This window comes from Chroicocephalus ridibundus, chromosome 1 (assembly GCF_963924245.1).
Source record: "Chroicocephalus ridibundus chromosome 1, bChrRid1.1, whole genome shotgun sequence".
Taxonomy (NCBI): domain Eukaryota; kingdom Metazoa; phylum Chordata; class Aves; order Charadriiformes; family Laridae; genus Chroicocephalus; species Chroicocephalus ridibundus.
Genome location: NC_086284.1, coordinates 72,383,520 through 72,406,714, shown reverse-complemented (window position 1 = coordinate 72,406,714; position 23,195 = coordinate 72,383,520). Strand labels below are relative to the sequence as shown.

The 23,195-nt window shown below is 40.5% G+C and overlaps 1 protein-coding gene across 2 annotated transcripts in view; it reads left to right on the top strand.

The window, feature by feature from the left end:
- IL1RL1 (interleukin 1 receptor like 1) overlaps positions 1-20,276 on the top strand; it is a 56,605-nt gene extending 36,329 nt beyond the window's left edge. For both annotated transcript variants that reach the window (XM_063339199.1, XM_063339195.1), the window contains 8 exons: positions 152-320; positions 408-570; positions 3,106-3,174; positions 5,037-5,169; positions 5,262-5,419; positions 12,933-13,076; positions 15,002-15,160; positions 18,810-20,276. In XM_063339199.1, coding sequence (XP_063195269.1) covers positions 152-320; positions 408-570; positions 3,106-3,174; positions 5,037-5,169; positions 5,262-5,419; positions 12,933-13,076; positions 15,002-15,160; positions 18,810-19,156 — 1,342 coding nt within the window. In that variant the 3' untranslated portion in view covers positions 19,157-20,276. The remainder of the gene's footprint in view (positions 1-151; positions 321-407; positions 571-3,105; positions 3,175-5,036; positions 5,170-5,261; positions 5,420-12,932; positions 13,077-15,001; positions 15,161-18,809) is intronic.
- Positions 20,277-23,195: the final 2,919 nt, after the last annotated feature.

The window sequence follows — 23,195 nt, the reverse complement described above, 5'->3', positions numbered from 1 at the left end:
CTTATGACAGGTCATCAAAAATCAATCTGTGACTGAACAACAATAGCCATCCATATGTTTATAAAAACGAAAACTCACATTTGTTACAAGTATTTAGTATATTCCATATAAAAATACTATCATTGATGTACCTTTTTTCCCACTTTTAAAGTTCAAATAATCGCACAAAGTTGTTCAACGTGAGTGTGCAGGTGCATCCATACAAGCAAGGACTATGTTTCCCAAGTCAGATTCGTTACCCAAATGACACTGGAAGAGGAAGAATTGTTTGTCCTACAATTGACAATTATAAGAATGCTACTATCATCCAGTGGTATAAGGTAAAGAGAACCCTGATAGTGCCACTTGTATATCAGATTACCTTGAGAAGATATTTGCAGCCAAATAAGGTTAGTTTTCTTTTCCAGGACTGCAAACCTCTTCAGGGAGAGAGATACCTCAAGGAAGAAAAATACGTTTTTATTAAAAACCCAGGAAAGGAGGATGATGGTTATTATACTTGTCAATTTATCTACACTCATAAAGGGAATGTGTTTAATGTATCAGCAACAAGGATTTTCATAAGTGAGGGTAAGGACTGATGTCTACTCAAAGCAAAAGAAGATGCTTTTGCACATTACAGAGAACAAGAGTTTCTGTTGGTTTGTTTTATCTTCTTAATGAAACTTTAGATCAGCTTTTTTAGGTGAATTTTGTGGATGGGGATCCAAATGGAGCAAGGGCAGGTGGGTAAATTCAGACATGGTCACTTTCAGCTTTTTTGTTAAAAGTCTCTGATGACTCTGGTTACATACTGTGGTTGGTAGAGCTGTCTGGTAGTACTTATTTCTGAAATTAAGGGTCTCCTTAGTGGGATGCCACAAAGCTTGACTTTCTGTTTGTTCAAGGGGAGAGGAATTTGTTATGGTCAATGGATCACTGATGCATTGATGGCCTGCAATGGAATGCCTTCTGGTCCCTCTTGATTATCTAGCATTAATTTGATAGTAGGTCTTAAAAAACTTTTAGATTTGTCTTGAATGAGGCAAAATGCCAGAATATATATATAGACAGAAAATGAGTGGAGGTCAGTGATTACTGTGTCTTTGTTATTGTGAACTCAGCCACAATGGCTGAGACGTGTGGACTTTGGGGCGCCTCTAGGATACAATCTCCTCAGGGAGGCTTTGTATTTGGGTGGTGGTCAGGGGAAGAGCACGCAGCAGCGAGCAGTTCAGATTGTATCAACTTCCAAGACTTCAAAATGTGTCTTCAGTTCTGCAGTTAGATCAGTAGAAAAAAAGTCAGAAGGGCTGTTGTGGGTTTGGGGACAGGGAGGGCTTGGGTTTGGGTTTTTTTTTGTTTGTTTGTTTTTGTTTTTTGTCCCAAAATAGATAACGTTAATTTGCAGACTGACATCAGATCTTTTTGCTGTGGGAAGGGACCCAGCTTTGTGGCCAGAATGCAGATTTGGGGTGTAGGAGCCTTGATTCTAGCTTTTGCTGCTGTGCCCAGGTCTCCGTAGTGGAGTTTGTTCTGATTATTCTGAGCTGGACAGGAGATAGATTTGAGCCGAGACCTAGTAAGCCAGTAGCATATGAGGTGTGGTGCCATTCCTCCCCATCTTCCTTGTAATACCCTGTTGGTCTACATGATACTTCTCTGCCTAATAATTTTTGCTTGAATGTACTTTCACCATAACTTCCCGAACTGGGTCAGGAATATTGGCATGTCTGTGCTACAATGAAAATTGCTGGGGTTTATTTGGCACAAAGATATCCAAATTTGCAAAAGCCTGCGTTACATCCAGGCAAATTACTTCAATTCGATGTTAGTCTGACTTTCTTTTGAAATCATGGCAGAAAGAAGTGATTGCAACATAACAAGTGAAATCTGAGCCCAATTTTTACTAAATTCAAAGTACTTAATGACAAATTGTTTGAGGTTTTATCAGACCTTAAAATTAGTATCCTGATGAGTGGAGCTGTTATGTTTTGATAATATTGGCTTATGATGTACATTCCTGTTGCCTTGCAAATCCACACTGACCCTGCCTCTGAATGCTGGAGGCTAAGAACTTACCATAGTCAGCTAGCTAGGAAGTTACTGACTTTCTCCTGACTTCTTTTTTACTGGATCCAGCTAATGAAAATGAGAAAGAGTTAGGACGGGTAAAGAGATTTGTTTTTCTGGTGGCCTGGTAAGCAGGGTGTTAAATGAGTGCCTGCAGATTTTTTAGGGGTTTCGTAGAGTTGCCTTGAGATCAAAAAGCTTAATGAGGGAAAAGGTAGCAAGCAATGTTTTGAGAGTGGGAAATATAAGACAGTATAAAGAGCAAGAAAAGAAGAAAAATGCACCAAGGGAAAAAACTCTGAAAGGTTTTAAATACCTAATTCAAGTCAAGTGGCTGGAGGTAGTTTGGACCTGTCCATAACAATTATTAGTGGGGACGGAAAATAAATATGTCAAAGGAAAAGCAGTATTCCTTCTAAAAGGTAACAATAAGGGATGCTCAATGTCATGGCCGACTGGTGTAATGGGAAGCAGTTGTGTGCAGCAGTGGTGCGCAGAGAGCAGAAAGAGGGGCCTGGGAACCAGATGTTCTCGGCTGTCAGGATGCAGAGATGGGGGCGACAGAGGGGAACACAGGCAGGCAGCTGGGGGCTAGAGGGTCCCCAGTTCAGATACCGCATGAAAATACATGTTCACTATTTCATTTAATGGACATGAGTAATTTCTCCAACGTCTGAAGGAATTTCTTTATCTCTTTTTAGAAATAGAATAAGCAACTGAGAAAAAACACAAACCTATAACTGCATTTGCTTTTTTTTTTTTTCCACTTGAGAAGCCAAAAATTTTCCTTGCTCTTTATGTACAAAATGAAAATTAAATAAATGGGGAGAAAATACTGAAACTATTAACATGCACAGAATCCCCAGGAATATTTGGTCATAGGAATAAGATCAGATGGTCTCAACAGACATGTGAAACACTGTTGTAGTGTTAGTTTGCAATTCTGCTTTGGGATCTTAAAATATTAACTGTACAGATTGTAATAATTATCTTACAAAATGCTTTTTCAAAACTTTCTAATATGTGCTTTCTTTCCCTTCTTAATTTCTAAAGCAAAACACTCACCTCTACCTCCTCAAATTTTATTTCCAAAAGATAAAGATGTAATAGAAGTGGAGCTTGGTAAGTACAGACTATAAACTGTTTTTAAACTAACATTTTGCGATGACCCAGTGAACACAGCGATCTTCACGAAGATTTTAAGATGTAATTCTTCATTATATTTTTGCGCCGTAGTGTTTACCAGATTTAATTTACCCCAGGCACAGTGATGTGAAGTTAGATATAACTGATGGGTTATTTAGGTATTAAGCAGCAATTTAAGGGGATTTAAAAATTCTACCCTTACTGGGATAGACGAGGATTACTCACATGGTCAATGATTACATTTCAACTGAAGGGGTGACAGCTTCCATCCACTTCAAAGAGGGCTGTAGATAAATCCCTTTAAACCCATAAGAGAGAAGGATGGACTGTTCTTGCAACTAGAGTTACTCCTTGTTCCTTGTGGTTCCAGTCTGGAGACAGTGGCTGTGGCTCTCTTGATGAATGAAGGAAAGCAAGGGACTGGTTGCTGGCCCTAAGGCCATGGAGGACTGCCTGGCTCATGTCCATATTGGCTAGCATTGATCGGACCTCTCTGGATGGAAGATACCAAGAGGGCTGAAAGACAGGACCAAGGAATGAACTTAGAAATAGCAGTTGAAGAGCCCGCGATGCAGAGCTTGCTCCCTGGCTCCCTTTCATTTAGGACCATAGGTGTTCTCAGTGGTTCAGGTTCACCCTGCGTAACTTGCAGCATCAGAGCAGGTTCCTTGTGGCAGGAGTGAGAGCCATCTAGGGCTTTTGCATAGTCAATGGAGAGAGGTGGACCTCTCCAGAAAGTAACTGAGCCCATCAGAAACATAAATAGGTAGCCCAGGATACTTGTTTCCCAGGGCAGGTGGGGTGAATCTGAGCCGCTGGGAGAAGGGATCACAATTACCTCTCCACTGTTTCTGTCCTACAGCAACACTGCTGTGGTAGCAGGCACTGCAGGGCCTGGGGACGCTGTCTGAGATGCCAAATACTTTGGGAGCTGACATGTTGACTTGCATTCCCATTCTTTTTTTTATCTTTCCCCCAGTTGCTCTGTCACTCAAAATAGCCAATCTGTGCTCCAGGAACACCTTTCTCTAATAAGATGGTTAGTCTCTAGTGCTCTGTGGACTCTGTTCACCCCTCTGGGACAATGAATAATCTGGCACTGCTTACAAGGGGCAAATGTACTTTACATTTAAAATCCCTTTTCTTTACTGGATCTATTGTTTCCTATTTGCAAAACTGAAGGTATTTCTCCTTAATATTAATGCAGGATGTAAGTCCTATGATTTGTTAATCTTCTCTAAGCCCTGCTTACATGCCGATTTACATGGAAATAATTTAAAGTGTTTTAATTATACCTTTTTCCACTGCAACAGCGACTCTTACTTTGGAATAAATATTTCCTAATGACAAATACTTAATAAGTAATTTCCTGTTTTAGTTTTGTTTGGACTGGTTCACTTTACTTTTGTCCAGCTTGAATAAAATCCAAGATAAGACTCTGTACTCAAGACTTGCGCAAAATAATATATACTAAATTACTTTTTGTTATTTGCATGTTTATTTGTGTGTAAACCAGCATTTACTTTCCATGTTCCTTGATGGTTGATTACGTGGGTTAAGCATCACAAGTAACGTCTCCGTTGCCTTCATCATAGCAAATATAAATAATTCCATTTAGGAATTATTCTTGGTGTCGTATTAGATCATTTGTTACAATCTCCTTTTACTGTTTCTTTTCAAGTCTTTTCTATGGATCATTTTCTCAGCAGAGAAATACGTCAAAATTGTTAAGACAAAACTCACAGGTGGTATGAAGATTTGTAGAAAAAGGTGTTATGAGGAAAATTAAATTATACTTGCTTTTTATGAAGGAATGTTTACCTTTGTGTTTTGATTAGGTGTTGCTTGGTCTCTGAAATGTCAGGCCCGCCTGGGGATTAAGAAACCGCCAATGGCTGCTGTCACATGGGATGTGGATAACATCCGGGTGAAATACTTAGATTTTTCAAGATTTCATGAAAAAACTAGTTTGTAAGTACATATAACACAGAATAATCTTTCTTCTATGCAAACCGTGCCTAGCTATTAAAGCCAACGGTACCAGCTCTTTCTCTCTCTATTAGTTTTGAAGGGCGTGAGCAAGAATATTACAGAGAGACAACTTTGCATATTACTGAAATAAAAAAGGAGGATCTGCAAGCAAATTTCACCTGCGTAGCATTGAACGAAATGCAAACCACAAAGGCCACGGTGACATTACGACTCAAAGCACAAAGTGAGGGTAGGATTTTTTCTTTTTGTTTTCTTACACTTTGCGCTCAGTTTGAAACATGTTGGTGATTTTATTTTTTGTTTCTGTTAGTAAGAATGTTTCTGCTAGTAAGAGGGAACACCAGCCTGCTTCCTCCCTACATATTCAAGCCAGTGGCAAAATTTTTGTGGCTTCATTAGGTCGTGGAAGTCCTGGGGGGACCGAGGGGAGAGGATTAAGTATGCAGAGCAGGACAGTGTATCAGTCCTGTAATAACAATATCCTATTTCCAGGATATTTCTGCTCGGTGACAAATTCCCCTTGCCTTGAAGGCATGTGGTGCGCTTGGATTTGAAGCACACTGGTGTAGTGCGGTCTGCTCTACAAGATACTCAGGCTGTAGAGGAGCCTCTGCAGACGAGAGCCGGGCAAGGAACTGACCTCTCCTTTGGTCATCAGCACTACAATGCATTGTGAGGAGCAGAGTTTCATCTTCTTTTGAGAATCAAACTGTTGTTTCTACTGCAGAACCATGGCAGAATATAGGCAAACTTTAAAAGCTAGAATTTCAGCTGCCAGTTTACCAGTTGGTTTGCCTTCCCTCCCATACCACATCCACTGTAGTGCCTTGTTTTTTGATGGAACGTTAAGTGGCTTGACTAACTTCTGTGATGTCTGGCGTTACCTTCTCTGCCTCTGAGCGCCACTGTGTTCACTGTGTGCCACACAAAGGTGTGAATAACACTTCGGAGGCTTTCCCTTGGTTTTGTTTTTAAGTTTATGATTCTAATAACTTCTGCCAGAGAAGGAAAATCAAGGTCAGTAAATGGTGGGGACTGGGACTTTAGCTCCTGTGGGAACTTTTTTTTTTAATAGGGATAGCCAGATCCCTGAGAAAGCACTGTCATCGGCACCACTGAGTTTGACTCTTATGGCAGAAAATATTGTTGTGTCTGTGAAGGCACAAAAAGAAGCTGCGGTCAATGGCTTCCTTCCTTATCCCTTCAGATATGCTGAACCACCAAAGACCTTGAGAAGAAATCCCAAGGTCTTTAAGAGTGATTAGTTTTCTATGTGAGAATGCTGGAAAGAGCAAAATTAAGTGTATTGTGATCACAGGGTGTACACAGCTCTGTGTCCTGCAGTATTCCTTAGTGTTCATAACTTCCTACAGGATTATGGCTTCAAAGCACAGACCTATTTGCTCGCCGTAGTCTAGACTAGAAGGGATGTAGGTGAACTGTAACAGAGGATGGGTCATCATCCAGTAGGACAGCATCAGTTCCCCCGAGAGGAAGGTGACAGGAGATGTTTTGGTTGGATATTACTAAATGTGTGGAAGCGTAGCATCACCCAGGAAGCTGGAAACACATCAGCTCTGCACCGAATTATCTGAGTGTGGGAGTGCACTTGCGTTGAGAGGGAAGGAAACTGAGTAACAGTTCCGATTCACTCTAGTTCAGGCAATACAAGTCCTTTATGGGCCCCATATTACAAACTACATGAAGAAAAGGGTATATTTTATATTTTGTGTTCATCAAGTGATTCATTAAATCTGATTTCTGTTGTAGACAGTAAATGCTAATGAAAGCTCTCAACTGTGACCTTCCTTTGCTGCTGCCTGTTTTGTGTGGATGTCTCGCCTCCTCCTTGTTGCTGCTATTGTCACGTTGCCTGCTTCTGCTAGTAAGCACTGCTGGTGTAAGCAAAGCTACATTCAGAAATAGTTGTGCTCTGCTTTAGTTTTCTCCACTCACTCCTCACACAGCTGAGCAATATTTGTGCTAAAACAATGACAGCTTGTCTCTAAGTATAATAACAATGCTGTAGGGTTTGCTTTTGCCTCACATCTTGTAAATTTTTAATAAAAAATCTATCTTTTTTGTGTGTTTTGTTTCTTTGTTTATTTTTAATGGAAAAAAATGTCAGTTTTCTTTTTTTTTTCTTTTTAAATATGTTGTTTTTCCTTAGTGTTTCCCACAGCACAAATTGTGTCTGCTAGCTACTATCCTGTTAATGTGCTTTTTATGCAAGTTCCTGTTCTTTTCAGGGCGTTCAGTATGAGTTACCTTATCATTATTTGTAGCACAGATCTGTGATAGGAAGTAAGAAAGAGATGAATAGATGTTGTGCCACTTACTACTAAAATTAGTCAGTTTTGGGGGCATGTAATGAACTAGATAGATAGTGTTTAGCAGCACAAATGACAGATTAAAGGAGGAAGAAAAGATGCTGTAAGCAAATGCATTAGAGCTCTTCCATGTTAGTACCTGTTGAGTCTTACAGCAGTTGTCTCTGTCTTCAAAAACCTGCTGAATGAATGGTTTGCCTCACCGTATGGAAATTTTCCACGGGAACCAGGAATTAAATCTATTTTTCTGAGTCATAATCGTGTACTTTAAGCCCCATTTCACTGTTAGCAATATCATTATAATTAACCCGAGCAATTTGCTTTGATAACAATTGTAATCCACGTAAGAATAAAAACTTGCCAGAAAGGAGCGATGAGAAAGGAGGAGTTTCTTTCACAGTGAAGAGTGGTGAGAGCTGTTTGGTTTTGTCTCCATGGCATACAAAAATACTCCCTTAATACTGCCAGGAACGGGTGTCATTGCAAAACTGCTTGACGTTTCACGGGGAAAAAAGGTATATTTTCCAGTTTAAGACACATGCTGTGCACACATATATGTATTCACATATGTGAGTGTGAAGAAAAGTGCTGCATTGTGAAAAAAGCATCTGTCTCTAATGTCTGTCCCAAGTGTCTTTTCACTTGTCATTTTAAATAGGAAATAAATGCTGCAAAGAGAAGCTTATCAGCTGTTTAGAAATGATCTACATGACCTAAGTACCTCAGTTATCAGGAGTAATGCAATGCAGTCAGCTGCTTTTGGTGTGTTTTGGTGGTATCTAGACTACGCATACTATATCTGTTAGGCACAGAAATCAGGCAAATTATTTGCTTTAACAGAAGAACTTTAATGAGTATTTGTCTATGAATTTTGACAGTCTCTGCAGCTATGTTCTTGCCTTCATTAGGAGGTGCTAATGTCCCTGTGTCTTTCAGCTGCTGCTGCTGCTAAATTTGGAGTTTTCTTCTCCTGCTGAGGAAGATCTTCACTTTTTCCTCATCCGTCACCCCGCCTAGACTTTGATCACCCCCAGTCAATATGGAACCCATCCTTCCACACTATTTCCCATCCTTTCTCTCCCCTCTTTGCCTGAAGCTGTTTGGTATCTTCTGACTCCTTCAGTGACACTTGTTCACTGAACACATTCTACATGTCTCATAATACCTCTTTACAGAAAATACAGGCTGCCCCATTTCCTCCAGCTTTTTCAGTCCTACATCTCCCTTTTCAACTCCAGAGACGGTGATCATCCCATGTTTTACGTTCCCTCTCTGCCACAAGACATGTCCTCTCATGTGCTCCGAGATCATCTGTATAGCTTGTTGTGTGGTGTTGGCCTCTAGTCACTGTAAGGCTAAGAAACTTGTGATATCTAATTCCCTTTTCTTCCACCTTTCCTGGCAAAGATGCAGCTAGTCTTGGTAGATGTAGCTGTTCTGGACACCTGGCAAGAGACAGTGACTCTCCCTGCCAGACTGCTCCCAGTTGCCCTCCACAGCTGCTTGGTACCTCTCACGTTGGAAGATGTCACCTCTCAAGAACAAGAAAACTAATTGGCTACACGGTTCATGCCAGTTCAGTTCATTGATAACTACGGTGGATCAATGCTCACAAAAATAGCTCTGCTGGGGGGGGGGGTGGGGGGGAAGCTGTTAGCTCCTGAGATGGAGGCAATGACAAATAATTGGAGAAACACTGAAAGTTTTAACTCCTCCTACCAGCAGAGCTGGGTCAGGGCAGGAACGTCCCTTCAGCATCCCCTTTAGCCTGTCTGCTAGGGAATACATGGTCTGTCTGAATGCCTTCCACATCCTTCCCTTTTTATTAATATATAAGCTGCCACTGGCTTTTAGCTCCTCACTTGATTCAGGGATGATTAAATAACTGGAAGTGGCTTTTCATGTGTCTGACCCACAAGCATCATCTTATTTCTCCCTGAGCGTTCCTCAATTCTCATTCACAAGGAAGTGTAAAAGGCCCAGAGGACCACAAATTTTTCTGGCGTGAACTCTCTTCTCTGGGGAATGTTAGAAATTCCAGTCATTTGGAGCAGAGATAAAGTTCAGCCCAGAACATCAGCTCTGTTCTTCTTCAAAGATATTTAACACCAAACCTAACCTTTTGGCTCATCTTTGGCAGACAGATGTGGACAGGAATTCCAGACTCAGTTCTCTGCCTTTACTGTCTGGTAGCGCATCCACCTTAGAAGCCAGAGGAGTTACAAAAACCTGCTGTTCTTCTGGAATTTGTCAGGAAATTCTTCAGATGTTGCTTTCTGACTTGTTTTGTCTGGCATCTCCAATATTGTTTCCTGTAAGCTGATAGTTCTGTATTCCCATCGCGCTTGGATATAAATAAATAGGATTAGAAGACAGTCTGCTCATGAACTTTCTGCTGCTAAATGGTGTAACAAAGTCAAATGGAACAACGGGATCTGTTCAACCTCTGTTCAGGGCCTCCAAAAATGGCTTCTGGCCCTTGCCCACATTATGGTGGAGATAGCTGATTTATTCCAGAGAAATGAGAGGCTGAGTCAGCCTTACTGGGAACTGAACCTGCTCTTCCAGGAAGACCCCTGTGTGGTTCTTGTCTGATGCTTTACAAGCTGTATAAGCACAGGAAATTCATCGCTTCTTTTCCAGCCTTGGTCTAATCAGTGCAAAACCAAATGTAAACAGCATTTTTTTAAGTTCGTAATTTCAGAATTTGTTGTTCGAACCTGTTTCTTCTCTAGATGTTTTACAGATACTTACTCAATGTGTTACAACAGTATTTGTAATGTTGTGGTGAGCACCCTCTCAGCAAATGAAACAATAAGAAATAATGACAATCTCTGATCCTTGGGTCGTCCTCACCAGGTAGTGGAAGAGGTTTTCTGCTTTTGTCTCTGCGTGTTTGTGTATAGACCAGGAAAATGGATCAAATTATAAAATTTGAAGGGGTCCACAAGGACAAAGTCCCTTCATGGGCATCACATGACACTGTTAAAACTACAAAATGGCCAAACTTCATTATAAAAGAAACCAGTTCTTTCCTTGCCTGCTTCAATCTTATTGGAAGGTAGTTTCCCCAGATGTCCTAGTTCTGGTGAGGTGGGCTTCATCGTGTGCCTGATGTTTCTTTCTCCCTTTAAATGGCAAAGAAAGAAACAGGATGAGTGTGAAAATCATGTCCGATTTACCTCTCATCCTACTAGAGGAAAGGGAAAATGTACTTGTAAATTCTTTATTTATATAGCTTTTCAGTGGAATTTCTCAGGCACTACTATTTTTAGATTGCCTCCATAAGTACTACTCAATACACTGCCTCATTCAAATCTCCTGGAGAAGCCAGGGAACCTTTAAATTCCAATATGAGACTCTTCACTGCCAAGTATTTTACTTTATTACGGTCCTTTAGTGCCAAGTCCGAAAAAAAGCTCTGAAATTGCTCCTTGGTGTCAGTGAGTGCCTTCACCTGGCAGCTTGACGGCTGCATAGAATCTGCAGCGTTTTCCAATCTGTCTTGCTGCCTCTTCTGTAGAGGAAATAGACACTGCCTCTTCAGCCTGCTGTAAGACGCACCTCCTCAAGTGCTGGTGAACGGCCTGCTGCTGCAGCCGCATGTGTCTTGTGTGTGTTTTGCAGGCAGGGGGAGGAAAAGCCCTGATCGTCTGAATCACTGCTCTGAACGCACGAGACTTGGCTGGGTGAAGTTGCTACCGGTACATACCGTCACCCTCCATGGGTTGAATTGCTGTGAAGGGTCTTTACAGTGAGGATGCCAGAGCTCACCTCCATGTTAGTACTGATAGAATGCTTGTATTTAAATTTAAATGTGGCCAACATTCAAAGGAGTATTTCTTTCCTCTGCTAAGATAATTCTGAGTTTGCAGCATACCTCAGATCTCATTGGAACACTGAAGAGATACATGCTTCCAGTCATACTCCAAGCTAGGGCATTGCATCTGGCAATTATTATGTTTTCTATACCATAGTAAAATAAAAATACAGGTGGGCCCGTTTATGCAGATGTGATGCACAGTCTGGATGTTTTCATGTGCATTTCTTTGGGGGTAATAGTTCATCACCCAGTACGATGCCTCTGGGAGTATATTTTTCAGTCTAAATCATTTCAGTGGTCTGAATCACAGAAAAGTCCACAAAGCAGCTATATTATTACAACTATAGGATGAGGAGTTGTCATGCTGGGCAGCAATAATTAGGTAAAGAAGACGGACTGTGAATGGAAAGCTCTTAATGGATTTAGTTGTCAGAAAAAAAAAATGTACATGGAACTGCTCTGAGTGTACAAGTTAAAACAAAGTGGAGTAGATTTAGGTCTCTCTCATTTGCTTGGGAGGAGGTTTCTACTATGAGACAATTGCCATTAATCTGCCCTCCAAGGGAATAATGAATCCTCTTTGTGTAATTCCTATATAAAGCCTTTGATGTTTTAATTTCAAACTTCATAGAATCACAGACTCATAGAATAATTTGGGTAGGAAGGGACCTTTAACGACCATCTAGTCCAACCCCCCAGCGATGAGCAGGGACATCTTCAGCTAGACCAGGTTGCTCACAGCTCCATCCAACCTGACCTTGAATACTTCAGGCGATGGGGTATCTACCACCTCTCTGGGCAACCTGTGACAGTGTTTCACCACCCTCATTGTAAAAAATTTCTTCCTTATACATAATCTAAATCTAACCTTGATAAATCTTCATCTCTGAGGTGGAGGCAGTCAGATTCAAGAGTTCTTCCACAAGGGAAGCTGGAACTAAAGTGGATCGCTCCTTTCTTTCCCAGTTTTCCTTACTTACTTCATTGTTGTTGTCCTTATTTACTTCATTGTATATTACTTACTTCATGTTCCTTGACCCTCTTCAAAGGAAAAGGCAGGGGAGGACATCATCTGTTTCCAGCATAGTTTATTTTACTTTTGTGACCAGGACATGTTCTGTTTTCCTGCTTGTTTTGCGTACTTTGCTCTTATCTTGCAGATTTCATTATTTGCACATGTTTCTCTGCGCCCTGTTTGTGCAACTATGCCAGAAGCCTCCACTTGTCCTTCTGTGGACACTTACGGTTGTCATGCGTAGGCTTGGATGCCTTGCAAAATGCTTGAAAATGATTGATGGTTGTGTTATTAACAGTTTTACAATGTTACAAAATATTTAAACATCATCCTCAGCTGTGGTGTTTAGCGTAGGTAGGTCTGGATTCAACGTAAGTAAATATTAATTATATAGTGCTTAGTATGCCTGTAGTTCAGGGGTCTCTGTTGGTTCCACAGAGCTGGGGAAGGAAAAAACTTTGTCGTCTCTGTTGAGCTCCTTAAAGCAGCAATAGAAGTAAGAATATGAGAGGCTGAGGCTTGAGACCATGGGTTAACTTCTCTACAGCTAACAATATATTCCTCTTCTTTGCAGTGGATCTTCCTAACGTACTCTTGATCGTAGGATCTCTAGTTCTGCTATTTGCAGTGGCAGGCTCCATTATACTTTATCAGTCCTTCCGAGTTGATATCGTCCTATTGTATCGGGAGATATTTCAGCCCTACTCGGTCAAGGATGGTAAGTAATAATAGAGCAAGAAAGTCTAAAAAAAGGGAAAAGGCAAATCATATGGAAATGAATTTTTTTGGTAGTTGTTTACTAACTCATATGACACCTGAGCCTGATCCTTCACTTTCTCATGTGTTCTGAAGTTGTCTAGATAAGGGGGGAAAAACATATCTCTGGTAGGGCTCTACATTCCTTTGTTTCCTGGTGTCATGATTTGGGTTCTGTAGCGATGTATGACACAAAAGAGGGACTCAGTCCTGGTTTCATATTTTTTTAACAAAAATATTTGCCGTGAAACATTGAATGACACTGAAAATCCAATTTACATTGCTATTAACTGTACTTGTTATGTGCTCTCTGAAACAAAGGAACCAGCCATCTGGCTGATATGTTCACAGGCATGTGTTAGAGCAATACAGTTCTTACCAGCCAAAAAGAAAGGTACCAATATTGTGGAAGACATTTATGGAGGGAATACATCCTATCCAACTTTAGGGGTGGACTTCAGCTCATCTAAATTCAGTCTCATGCTATGAAGGTGAACACATGCAAGTTCCCATCATAGACATGAAACCTGGAGGCCTGGGGCTGGGTTCAGTTGTCAAGCTATAAGCAGCTGGTGCCACTTGAGCTCCCTTAGGAGAGACCTGAATCCCTCTGCAGTGGCAGCTGAAGGGCAGGCAGTGCCTAATGACATTATGTGGTATATGTTTTTAGGTGACCAAATCCAGCTCCTCATCAATAAAATCAACTCAGCTAAGCAGGTGCTGGCACCTTTTGTCAGTGGTCTAAACATGGTCATCTAGAGTCATTTGGCATGGCCAAAAGAATGAATACACAACACAAATCTGTCAGATGTTTCGGACTTCTAGAGTAGGGGATGGAGATCAGGCAAGGTACCTGAAGTACCAGGAAGTCTCAAATGGCACTAGAAGTGTATGTTTAGGCAACTCAACTGGGTCCCTGGAATTTGCATGAGAGTAATCTGAATCACTCTAGAATTCACTAACTGCAATGGCTACTTTTGCACTGATTGTAGCAGGAGTTTAGACACCTAGCTTTCATGTAGACACCTCAATTTACATTTTTTGAATCTGAAGCTGACTCCTATCACAGATGTCCGCACAGTAGATACCTACAGCTGATCTAGTTACTTATGTTCTCTTTAAAGAGGTAAGAATTATGCTTGCTAGGGAAGCTTCCATTTAAGTATATTTTATGATAAAATAAATCGGACTCTAGAAATGGCTATTTCTTTTTTATTGCAAGCATGGTCTGGACCAGGACCCAAGAACCTCAGATAGCAACAAAAGAAGAAGGGATATGATCATCTCCACTGCAAAGAAAGAAATGAAACATTTGGGATTAGAAAACAAATGCTATAACGGAAAACATATTTGAGTGAAATGAAGAAGAGAGAAAAATAAATATTTGACTTTGTACTTGGTACTGACTGTAAGACTACTTCCTGAGTAAAGGAGCTTTTCACTCAGAAGTATGATATGCTGTGGGAATGATGAGTAATTTCTTCAAGGTGCAAGAATTTAAGTGCAATGTCTTGTCCTAAATGACAAAGGCTGATGACAGCCTGTTATATCACTGAAATAACAAATTATGAGCTGCAGCTCTATTTGCTGCTAATATCCATCAATCAGTTGAATTCTTACTCTATATACTTTGGGATACCGCCTTCACAATGCAAAGTCAGGTTCTTCAAAGTTACAAACACACAGGACATAACAATTGAGCATGGAAAACACCAAATGTGCACAGTCTCTAATTTCCAAACGTGCATCCAATGACATACATTATTCACCTTAGCAGGAACTTTGACTTAGATGTCTTTCAAAGACTGATATTTTTATTTCTCTTCTAGCTTTTGCAGCAGACAGCACTAATTCATGTTAACACTTTTCTCCTGTTTTGCCTTACAGATGGGAAGATATACGATGCATATGTTATCTACCCCAGAAGCCACACCAATGAAGCTAATTTTGTGGAATATTTTGTTTACGAAATCATGCCAGATATTCTAGAAAATAAATGTGGATATAAACTGTGTATTTATGGGAGAGACATATATCCTGGAGAAGGTAAGTTTCAGATTGGATAATGCACTGAATGACTTGTCAAGGTGGAGCAAATTGTGGTTCTAGTTTCTTTTAGGGGTATAGGAGGTTCCTTTACGTTCTTGAGCTGGCTGCTCACTCCTCAGCCGCTGTGTGTCTGCTCTTTCAGGCAGGGTGAGACTATGGCACCCTGTACTTGCTGGTTCTACAAAAATCAAGCTACAGGACAGGGGCACAGGCTGTTTATTATCTTCTTGGGTCATTCAGGAAATGTGACCCCAAGTATGACTCTTAAATCTACACCTGCCCTTTGGGTAGTGTAACTCTGCATAGCCATTATCTGGGCAAAACCTCAACCAAACTGTGTGTGAGTAGGTCTACAAGACACGGAAGAAGAAAAAACCACAAACTAAGCTGAAGAATTTACCTTGCTGTTATCACTCGGGGTTTTTCAACCTGTTATGAGGGTGTTAGCGTCACAGGAAGTTCAACTTCTATTCACTGACACGACCTACTTTCACTTCACACAATTCCCAATGTTAGTTTAGGAGACAGTTGGTATTCTTTATTCCTGCTTCCTTGTCTTCCAGAATGGAATAATGTTAATTAATCTGTGCTAATTTCCATATGAACACCTCTACGCTACCTCTTATGATTGCTGTCATCTAGGTGCTCCCTGCCTCAGTTCAGAGCTGACTTGTCTGGTTATTCTGTGCTCTGGTTATTCTGTGGAGCAAATCTTCTCTCCCTGTCAGTAAGCAGGCATGAAGCCAAAGCTGACACATTTTTTGTTACATATTCCTGACATCATCTGCGTTGGGCCAGGTCTCATTCACCTGCCCAGAGCTGGGCTGAGATCTTTGGTGTCCTTCTCCTTTGGAGAGTTGCAAAAGTGCTGCCTGGCCTTGAGAAAACCCACCGCAACAAGAATGTAAAAAAAGCTGCAAGACTTGCTGAGACAGACTGTTCCCAGCCAGATCCAGAACAAGGAACTAACAATAGCTCACAAAACTGTCAATGCCAAAGATTTATGCCATCTGTTCAGGCGATTAGAGACAGGGCAATATTTTGTTATGGGACACTGCTCTGAAACTGTGGTTTTGGACAGCAATCCTGAAGAAAACTGAGCACAGCATACAACTGGGCTGAAGACTGTGGGATTAACAAAGGCTCTAAGAAATTGGCTGAAAACAAAGATATTTTCACTGTACAAAGGCCTGCAACCCAGGGGTCACAGACAGAACACTCAGCAAGCCAGCCTTGGACAGTGAGTAACTTTTGTTTGACTTGTTCGGTCTGATTTAATTAAAACTAAAAATCTCCTGAGCATTGACTCCTGTCCTTCTTTTTGTCTTCTTGCCTACTTTCCCAGCCTTCTGCTTTTCTCTTCCTTGTCCACTTTCATGCCCCAAAATGCTTCCACTTGGGTGGAAAAGCTATTTAGAATCTGTCTGCCACAGGGAGCACTTAAAAGTTCTCTGCTTCCAGGCGGATGGGCTTTACCCATAGGGTCCCCACTCTTGTTTATCTTCCGATCTTGAGCCTTTCATGACCAGGTTTCCAAGTTCAAAACCTTACAATTAAAATATGCTAAGCAGAGTAAAACAGGAAATGCCACTTCAAGTTACTGTAATCCTTCCTGAACACATATCATAGCATTTGATGAATCATATTTTTCACTGTAGAACTCCATGTATTTCCAGAAAAAAAAATCAGTGAGGATATACAATGGAATTATTATTTCAAGACATGCTTATGACTCTTCATTCCAAAGCAAAGCTTTGCTATTTGAAACTTGTGTTCTTCCAGTAAAAAGTAAAGTTAAACAGAATGATTCAAGTGATAAACAGGACGGCATCTAACCAAACACTGATGGAGCTGCTGTATCTGTAATACACAAAACCGTGAATGAATAACAGACGAATGATCATACTGCACTGGAGCAACGTTCTGTGTAGCCAAGTGTCCTATCTTCAGCAGTGGCCATGGGCAAAGGACTGGAAAAGAGTTTAAGAACAGGGCAAGCTTATATTATAATTCCATGAGTGCACTGTCCCAGCAGTATGTGGACTTCAGATGCTCAAATTTTTGTGTATAATAGCTGCTTACAGATTTTTGTTTCCCAGTGTTTTCTGTCACTTTCTGAACCCACATAAACTTCTAACATTCACAAAACAGGATGCAATGAATCCCTGGATTAAAGTATTTGCAGCATGCAGCTCCATCTTTCCTCTTGCAACAAGTATGGTATCAGAAATCCAATGTGGAACTGAATACCTCCCCAGCTCCCTGGTTTTTCAGTCCTGAGCACAATGGTCAGCACCTCAAAATGGAGAAAGATGTTTTTTAAAAAGTGTTTTTATTGTGGGAACTAAACATATGACAGTAGCTGCTTACCACCTTCCAAAGGATCTACTCTCCTAACATCAGGAAAATTTAATGAAAAAGAAGAACAACATTAAAGGAGTTTGAATTGGTGACCATCACAGAAAGGCAAATTATTTTCATAGAATACTCTCAGAGCCAAGAAATAGGATGGAGAAGTCATTGTAAGGGTTCCTGAGCCAGGAGCTGAAAAAGCTGGACCTCTCTGAGATTGAGGAGACCATTGCAACGGGCTGGCAGCCCCCAGCAAAGGAAATGAGGATATGTATAGAATGGGCTGATGACATCTCCAAATCAGTGGCTTTGTTAAATAACTGTTACATTGAATTTCCTTAGCTAGGCTCCCACCTCCTTTATTTTGGCCCAGCATCACATGCTCCCACCAAAACAACTCCAGCTTTCATTCTACAGACTGCAGGAAACTCTTCTAAGTGGGATGAGCATTCCACTGGACAGGAATTCATCTGCAGTCTTCCTGCCATAGATGTCACATCAGGTCATTGAGAAAAGCAGCTCCTGGAGGCTTGATGTGGACCTTTCCAAGCTGGCACAGAAGTTTCTCCCACAGCATGCTGGCTCTTGAGTTTCCAAGGTTCAGCACCTTCAACATGACAGTCCCCGTAGTGGTTGATCAGCTCTCCCTAACACGACAGTGGGAAAGAAAGAAAATCACCTTCAGTCATCCTGAATTATAAACACCCTGCAAGTCTGGATCCACCCCTGCAGGGCAGATGCCAACCCTATGCACAGGTTAAGCGTATCAATTAGCATGCTATAGCTCAGGAGAATTAACACTCCCTCTGACGGTAAGTAAGTCTCTTAGAAGTCACCCACCCAAAAGTCTCCAAATGACTAATTTTCATGGTTAAGTATTGCAGGATCTGTCTGTAAAGCACTAAACTTGATAGAACATGATTCCTTACATGCAGACTATTGATCAAGCACAAATTTGATGCAATCCAGATCTACTGAACTTGACCCTAGGTTGTTGGATTAGAACTTCCTAACAGTTCTTAAAAGCAGTGAAAATATTAATGTTTGAACCAAAGAAAACATCTGAAAGGAAAGCTTTGGGTGTTTTTTGTTTTGTTTTGTTTTCCTGTTTGTTTTTTTTCCTTTGTTTTTTTTAGGTTTTTTTTTAAGCTCTTTTTCGAATGAATAAACTGTATGAGACTGAAGTGATACAGAAGTTATTTCTGGTTAAAAAGCAATGAAAATGAAGTGCCTAAACACAAAATAGTTTATAAAAGAAATTTTGGGGTCTCTTCATTTTCTTGTACTTTCCTAGATACAGCCAGTGCAATTGAGAAGAGGATGCAGAAGAGCAGGCGGCTGATCATCCTCCTAACGCACCAGCTGACTAATTGTAAAGAACCTGCATATGATCAACACATCGCTTTATACAATGCCCTCATTCAAAATGATACAAAGGTGATCCTGCTGGAAATGGAGACAGTTGGGACTTATGAGAAACTTCAGGAATCTCTTAGGTTTATTATTAAGCAGCAAGGTACCATCAAATGGAAAGAGCAGCACACTGTGCACCCACAGTCATCCAACTCTAAGTTCTGGAAGCAGGTGAGGTACCATATGCCACTGACACTCAAGTCTTCCTACTCAGCTAATGCTGGATGAGCAGTGAGTGGAAGAAAACAGTGGTACTCTATCAGGATGAACTACACGCCTGCAGCTCCTTTTTCTTTCAGTAGGTACATGGTTTTACAGTCTGGAAGTCTGGTTGTATTTTTGGACTTTTTTTCAGTCCTTCGATTGAATAACAAGGAGGTAAACTGATGGAGGATATCTGGGGAACTGAGGGAAGTTTTTATAGGTATAGGAGTTCTGTAAATAAATCATTCTAGGCTGTATGCAGAATTTTGCATGTCACAGGAAACAAAATTTACCTATACTCTTTCTATGTACACTCATACAAATAACTGAAAGTTTTAATTCCAAATAGCTGAATGTTCTGCAAGTTCGCTTTACTTTTCTAATGCAGTTGTTCAAAGATAAATGCCTTCTGTATTATTCAACTAGAAAGCATAGTGTGTATTATTCAACTAGAAAGTGTAATATTGTGCTGTTGTTCATTTTTAATAAATACACACCAATACATATTTATACGTATTTTAATATTATATACATATAAAAATTAATCTCACACAAAGTGAAAATTTAAATCTTTCAAGTACAACAGACCATGCTGTTGCTATTGTTATTATCTCCAGATAGAAATAACATTTTTAAATGTAATTATTTTTTTTGTACACAGATAGCATTCCTTTAAACTAATGAAAAAAAAGTCTTGCTGCATTTTATAACAGCTGGCATCCACCTTTTTTCTTTCTGCTTTGACCTTTTGCCTATTTATACTTTCTTCTGACAGGCATACCTTGAGATGCAAAGGTCAGAGCCAAATCTCCTTCTAGTTCAAGGGTGTACGAACAAAATGTTTTCTACTACAGATATCTTTGCAAACTTTAATCTTTTTAGCTTCTTAAAACCAGGAATTTTCTTACTGTTGGGAATGCTTGTTTTTGAGCTTCAAGCTTGCTATGGAGATGGACTTAAAAAGTGCAAATTAGATGCAGAACATCTCATGTTACCAAGTCCAGGCTTACAGAGCAGGCAAGTAACTTCCTTTTACTGTAAGTTTTTATTGAATGTGGATCTTCTGACTTATGGATGGCTATTGGGAGTGGGAAAAATATGTATGCAATAGATGTATAGATTTTTTTTTCAACATTAAATTAAAATTCTATGGCAAACTAAACTGCTTTTCATTGATGAGTTATATTTTCACGTGTTCATGCACTCACCGAGCATCTAATAGAATACTATAGAACATCTAATGTTGCATTTTATTATTGCCTCATTAGATTGTATACAGTGTTGGGTCCTCTTCCTAAAGATCTCTCTAGATAAACTTTACTGTTTCTATGGAAGCTCCACAAAATGGATTCATGGCAATGTAAGAGAGACTTGGTTTGTTCCTACAGTACTATTTCTTCCCACAGAAAGAATACTAATACTAGGGCATATGTAAAGGCAGGAAAGCCTGTTGCTTTCCACTATGAAGATTTTTCACAGCAGCTTCTGAGCAAGACTATTCACTTCCAAGATTATTACAAGATCAATTTTTAATAGACTTTGAGTCTTTGACACTTTACGATGAAGAAAGGATGATAACTGAGTATCTTGGAAACAAAAACTCTAGGATGAATTTTGAAGCTGGAAAGGGATAAAAGGAGAAGGTAAAATGAGGAAGTGCACGGGGTCAGCAATGAACCAAATTATTCTCAAAAATACTGATATCATATTGACTTTTATTAGGCAGGCATGTAGTTATGATGATGAAAACCAAACTCACTAAATGGGTCTTGTGGTGACAATACTTTGGTATCAAGCCTCATGGTCAACCAAAAAAACAGAGGAAAACAATATCGAGCAAAACCTGACAACTCTTACTGTGATTTACCACCAGTGAGCGGTTTGGCCTTGACGGAAAGAAAAGGGGTAAAGAACTTTTACGAAAGCAGGGGGTGAGTATGTGACTGTAATAGTGACAAAAAATACCGCAGTTGTCACTTCTTTTTGTATTCCATGGTGGTTAGTAAAGGAATCTGAGATATGCATTAAAATTAATGTCTTTCTCCAGATATTATCACATTTGTAGTGTTAAAGAGAAAGCACAAAAAGAACTGTGGAATACTTTTACAACAGCAGCACCGCTGAAGCCACACATGGAGTCCTGTGCCCAATTCTGGCTTCCTCGGTAGAAGAGCGACATGGACATACTGGAGACAGCCCAACAAAGAGCCATGAAGTTAGTGAAGGGACTGGAGCATCTCTCCAATGAAGAAAAGCTGAGAGAGCTGGGACTTTCCAGCCTGGAGTACACAAAGTACAGTAGGCAGGCTGCCTTAGTGGAGTAATAGGACAGTCTGCCCTGTGCAAAAAAATCTCTCACCGCAGAAAACTTATAGAAGAACGATTTTGGATGCTTGAAGCTTAAAATACACAGAACAAAGGTAATTCTGTTGCTGAATTAGAACTTCCACATAGAGATTTAATGCCCTTTAGTGCTCTGCGCTTCGCACTTCTCGGTCTAGGTGACTCCGGAAAGCAGATTTGCTCTCTCTTGTTAATAGAGCGGAGCCATCGTGCCATCTAGTGGCTAAACAGGTACCGAGCGATTCAGACCAATTAGAAATCAGTTTAAGAATCGCATTCGAGTTAATCACGGTGAAATTTTCAGGGAATGCGTACTGCTGTAACCTCCTGAAACCCATACAGCATTACCTGTAAACAGCGGCTCAGAATCTGGCACTGAGAATACAGCACTGACTCTCTTAGCATATTTTTGAAGGAAAAATAGTGTCTCCTTGCCGTGTAACTGCAGTCATACAGAGTTGTACGTCCCCAGTTGTAAAATCTTACCTCTGGATGCTTCGTACCTGAAAAGTATATGCTGCTTTGCTGGCAATAAAGAAATAACAAAGAGACAGGAATAAGCATTGACTTCACTGACACTGATGTCAGTGATGAAGCTCCTGGTGACTTTCAAGGTATGAAAACCAGCTCCTGCTAATATGAAGTAGGACAACTGCAGACAGCACTTAGAACGTACTGCCCTCCTCACTCCTCACGTATGCATTTAATAGACAGCAGCCCTTTGTGTGAACATATTTAGTGGTTTGGCCTTGAGGTCTCCTATACCATTGAGTTCTGATGTTCCTACAGCTGAAAGAACCATGACCCCTGCTGGCTTCTTCACCTAGACCACAGTCCTGAAAAGCCAGCTTAGCTATTGCTCCCGTCACAGACTTTTACCTATATTTGCTTCACATGGTGGTGAAGCCCAAGAGATTGACCACTAGAGAGAAGTTTTTAGAAGTTTTTGTAACAAGCTACTATTTGTAGTGTATGCAACATTAATTTCTTACAGCATCGGACAAAAGTATGTTCGGAAGATAATATGTATAATTGATAGTATATTCTATTGAAAACTTGTACATGTTCTTGACTCTTTCAAGGGCTGAAAAACTACAGCTGTTGTGTTAGAAATACGTGCTCATGTGTTCCCTTTTCCCCATTTAAAGCATAAGCTACATGCCTAATTTTATACGAGAGAGAGAATCGGTTATATAGCAATTTATTCTTTAAAACCTTTTCCACTCTTTATAGATCTCCTGGGAATGTTATGAAGCAGTCCCTCTTGAAGCCATTTCAAAGTGCATGCAGGAGAAGAAGGTGACTGGATTTACAAAAGGCATATCATGCATATCCAGCCGTGCTGTGGGCAATGGGAGAACACTGGATGCTGCAAACCTTGAATTGAGCAAGGCCTTTGGCACAGTGTCTGTTGGTGACACATAGGTAAGTGGACAAAGGTGAGTGGAAAAGCAGCGGGACCAAAGTCCATGCAGAATCAATGTGTTGTGATCAGTGCACTAACCTCAGCTCACAGTAAATCACTAGTGGCATCCATCAGGGACTTATGTTGGTACCACTACTATTTAACATCCTTATTAATGACCTTGGCAGCGGGGCAGACTGCAAAACCAACAGATTTTCCAGCAGAAAAACAAACTGGGGAATGCTATTTGGCACATCGGAGGGCAGGGCTGCTGTTTCAGATGGAAATAGGCTGGATAAATGGACTGATGGGAAA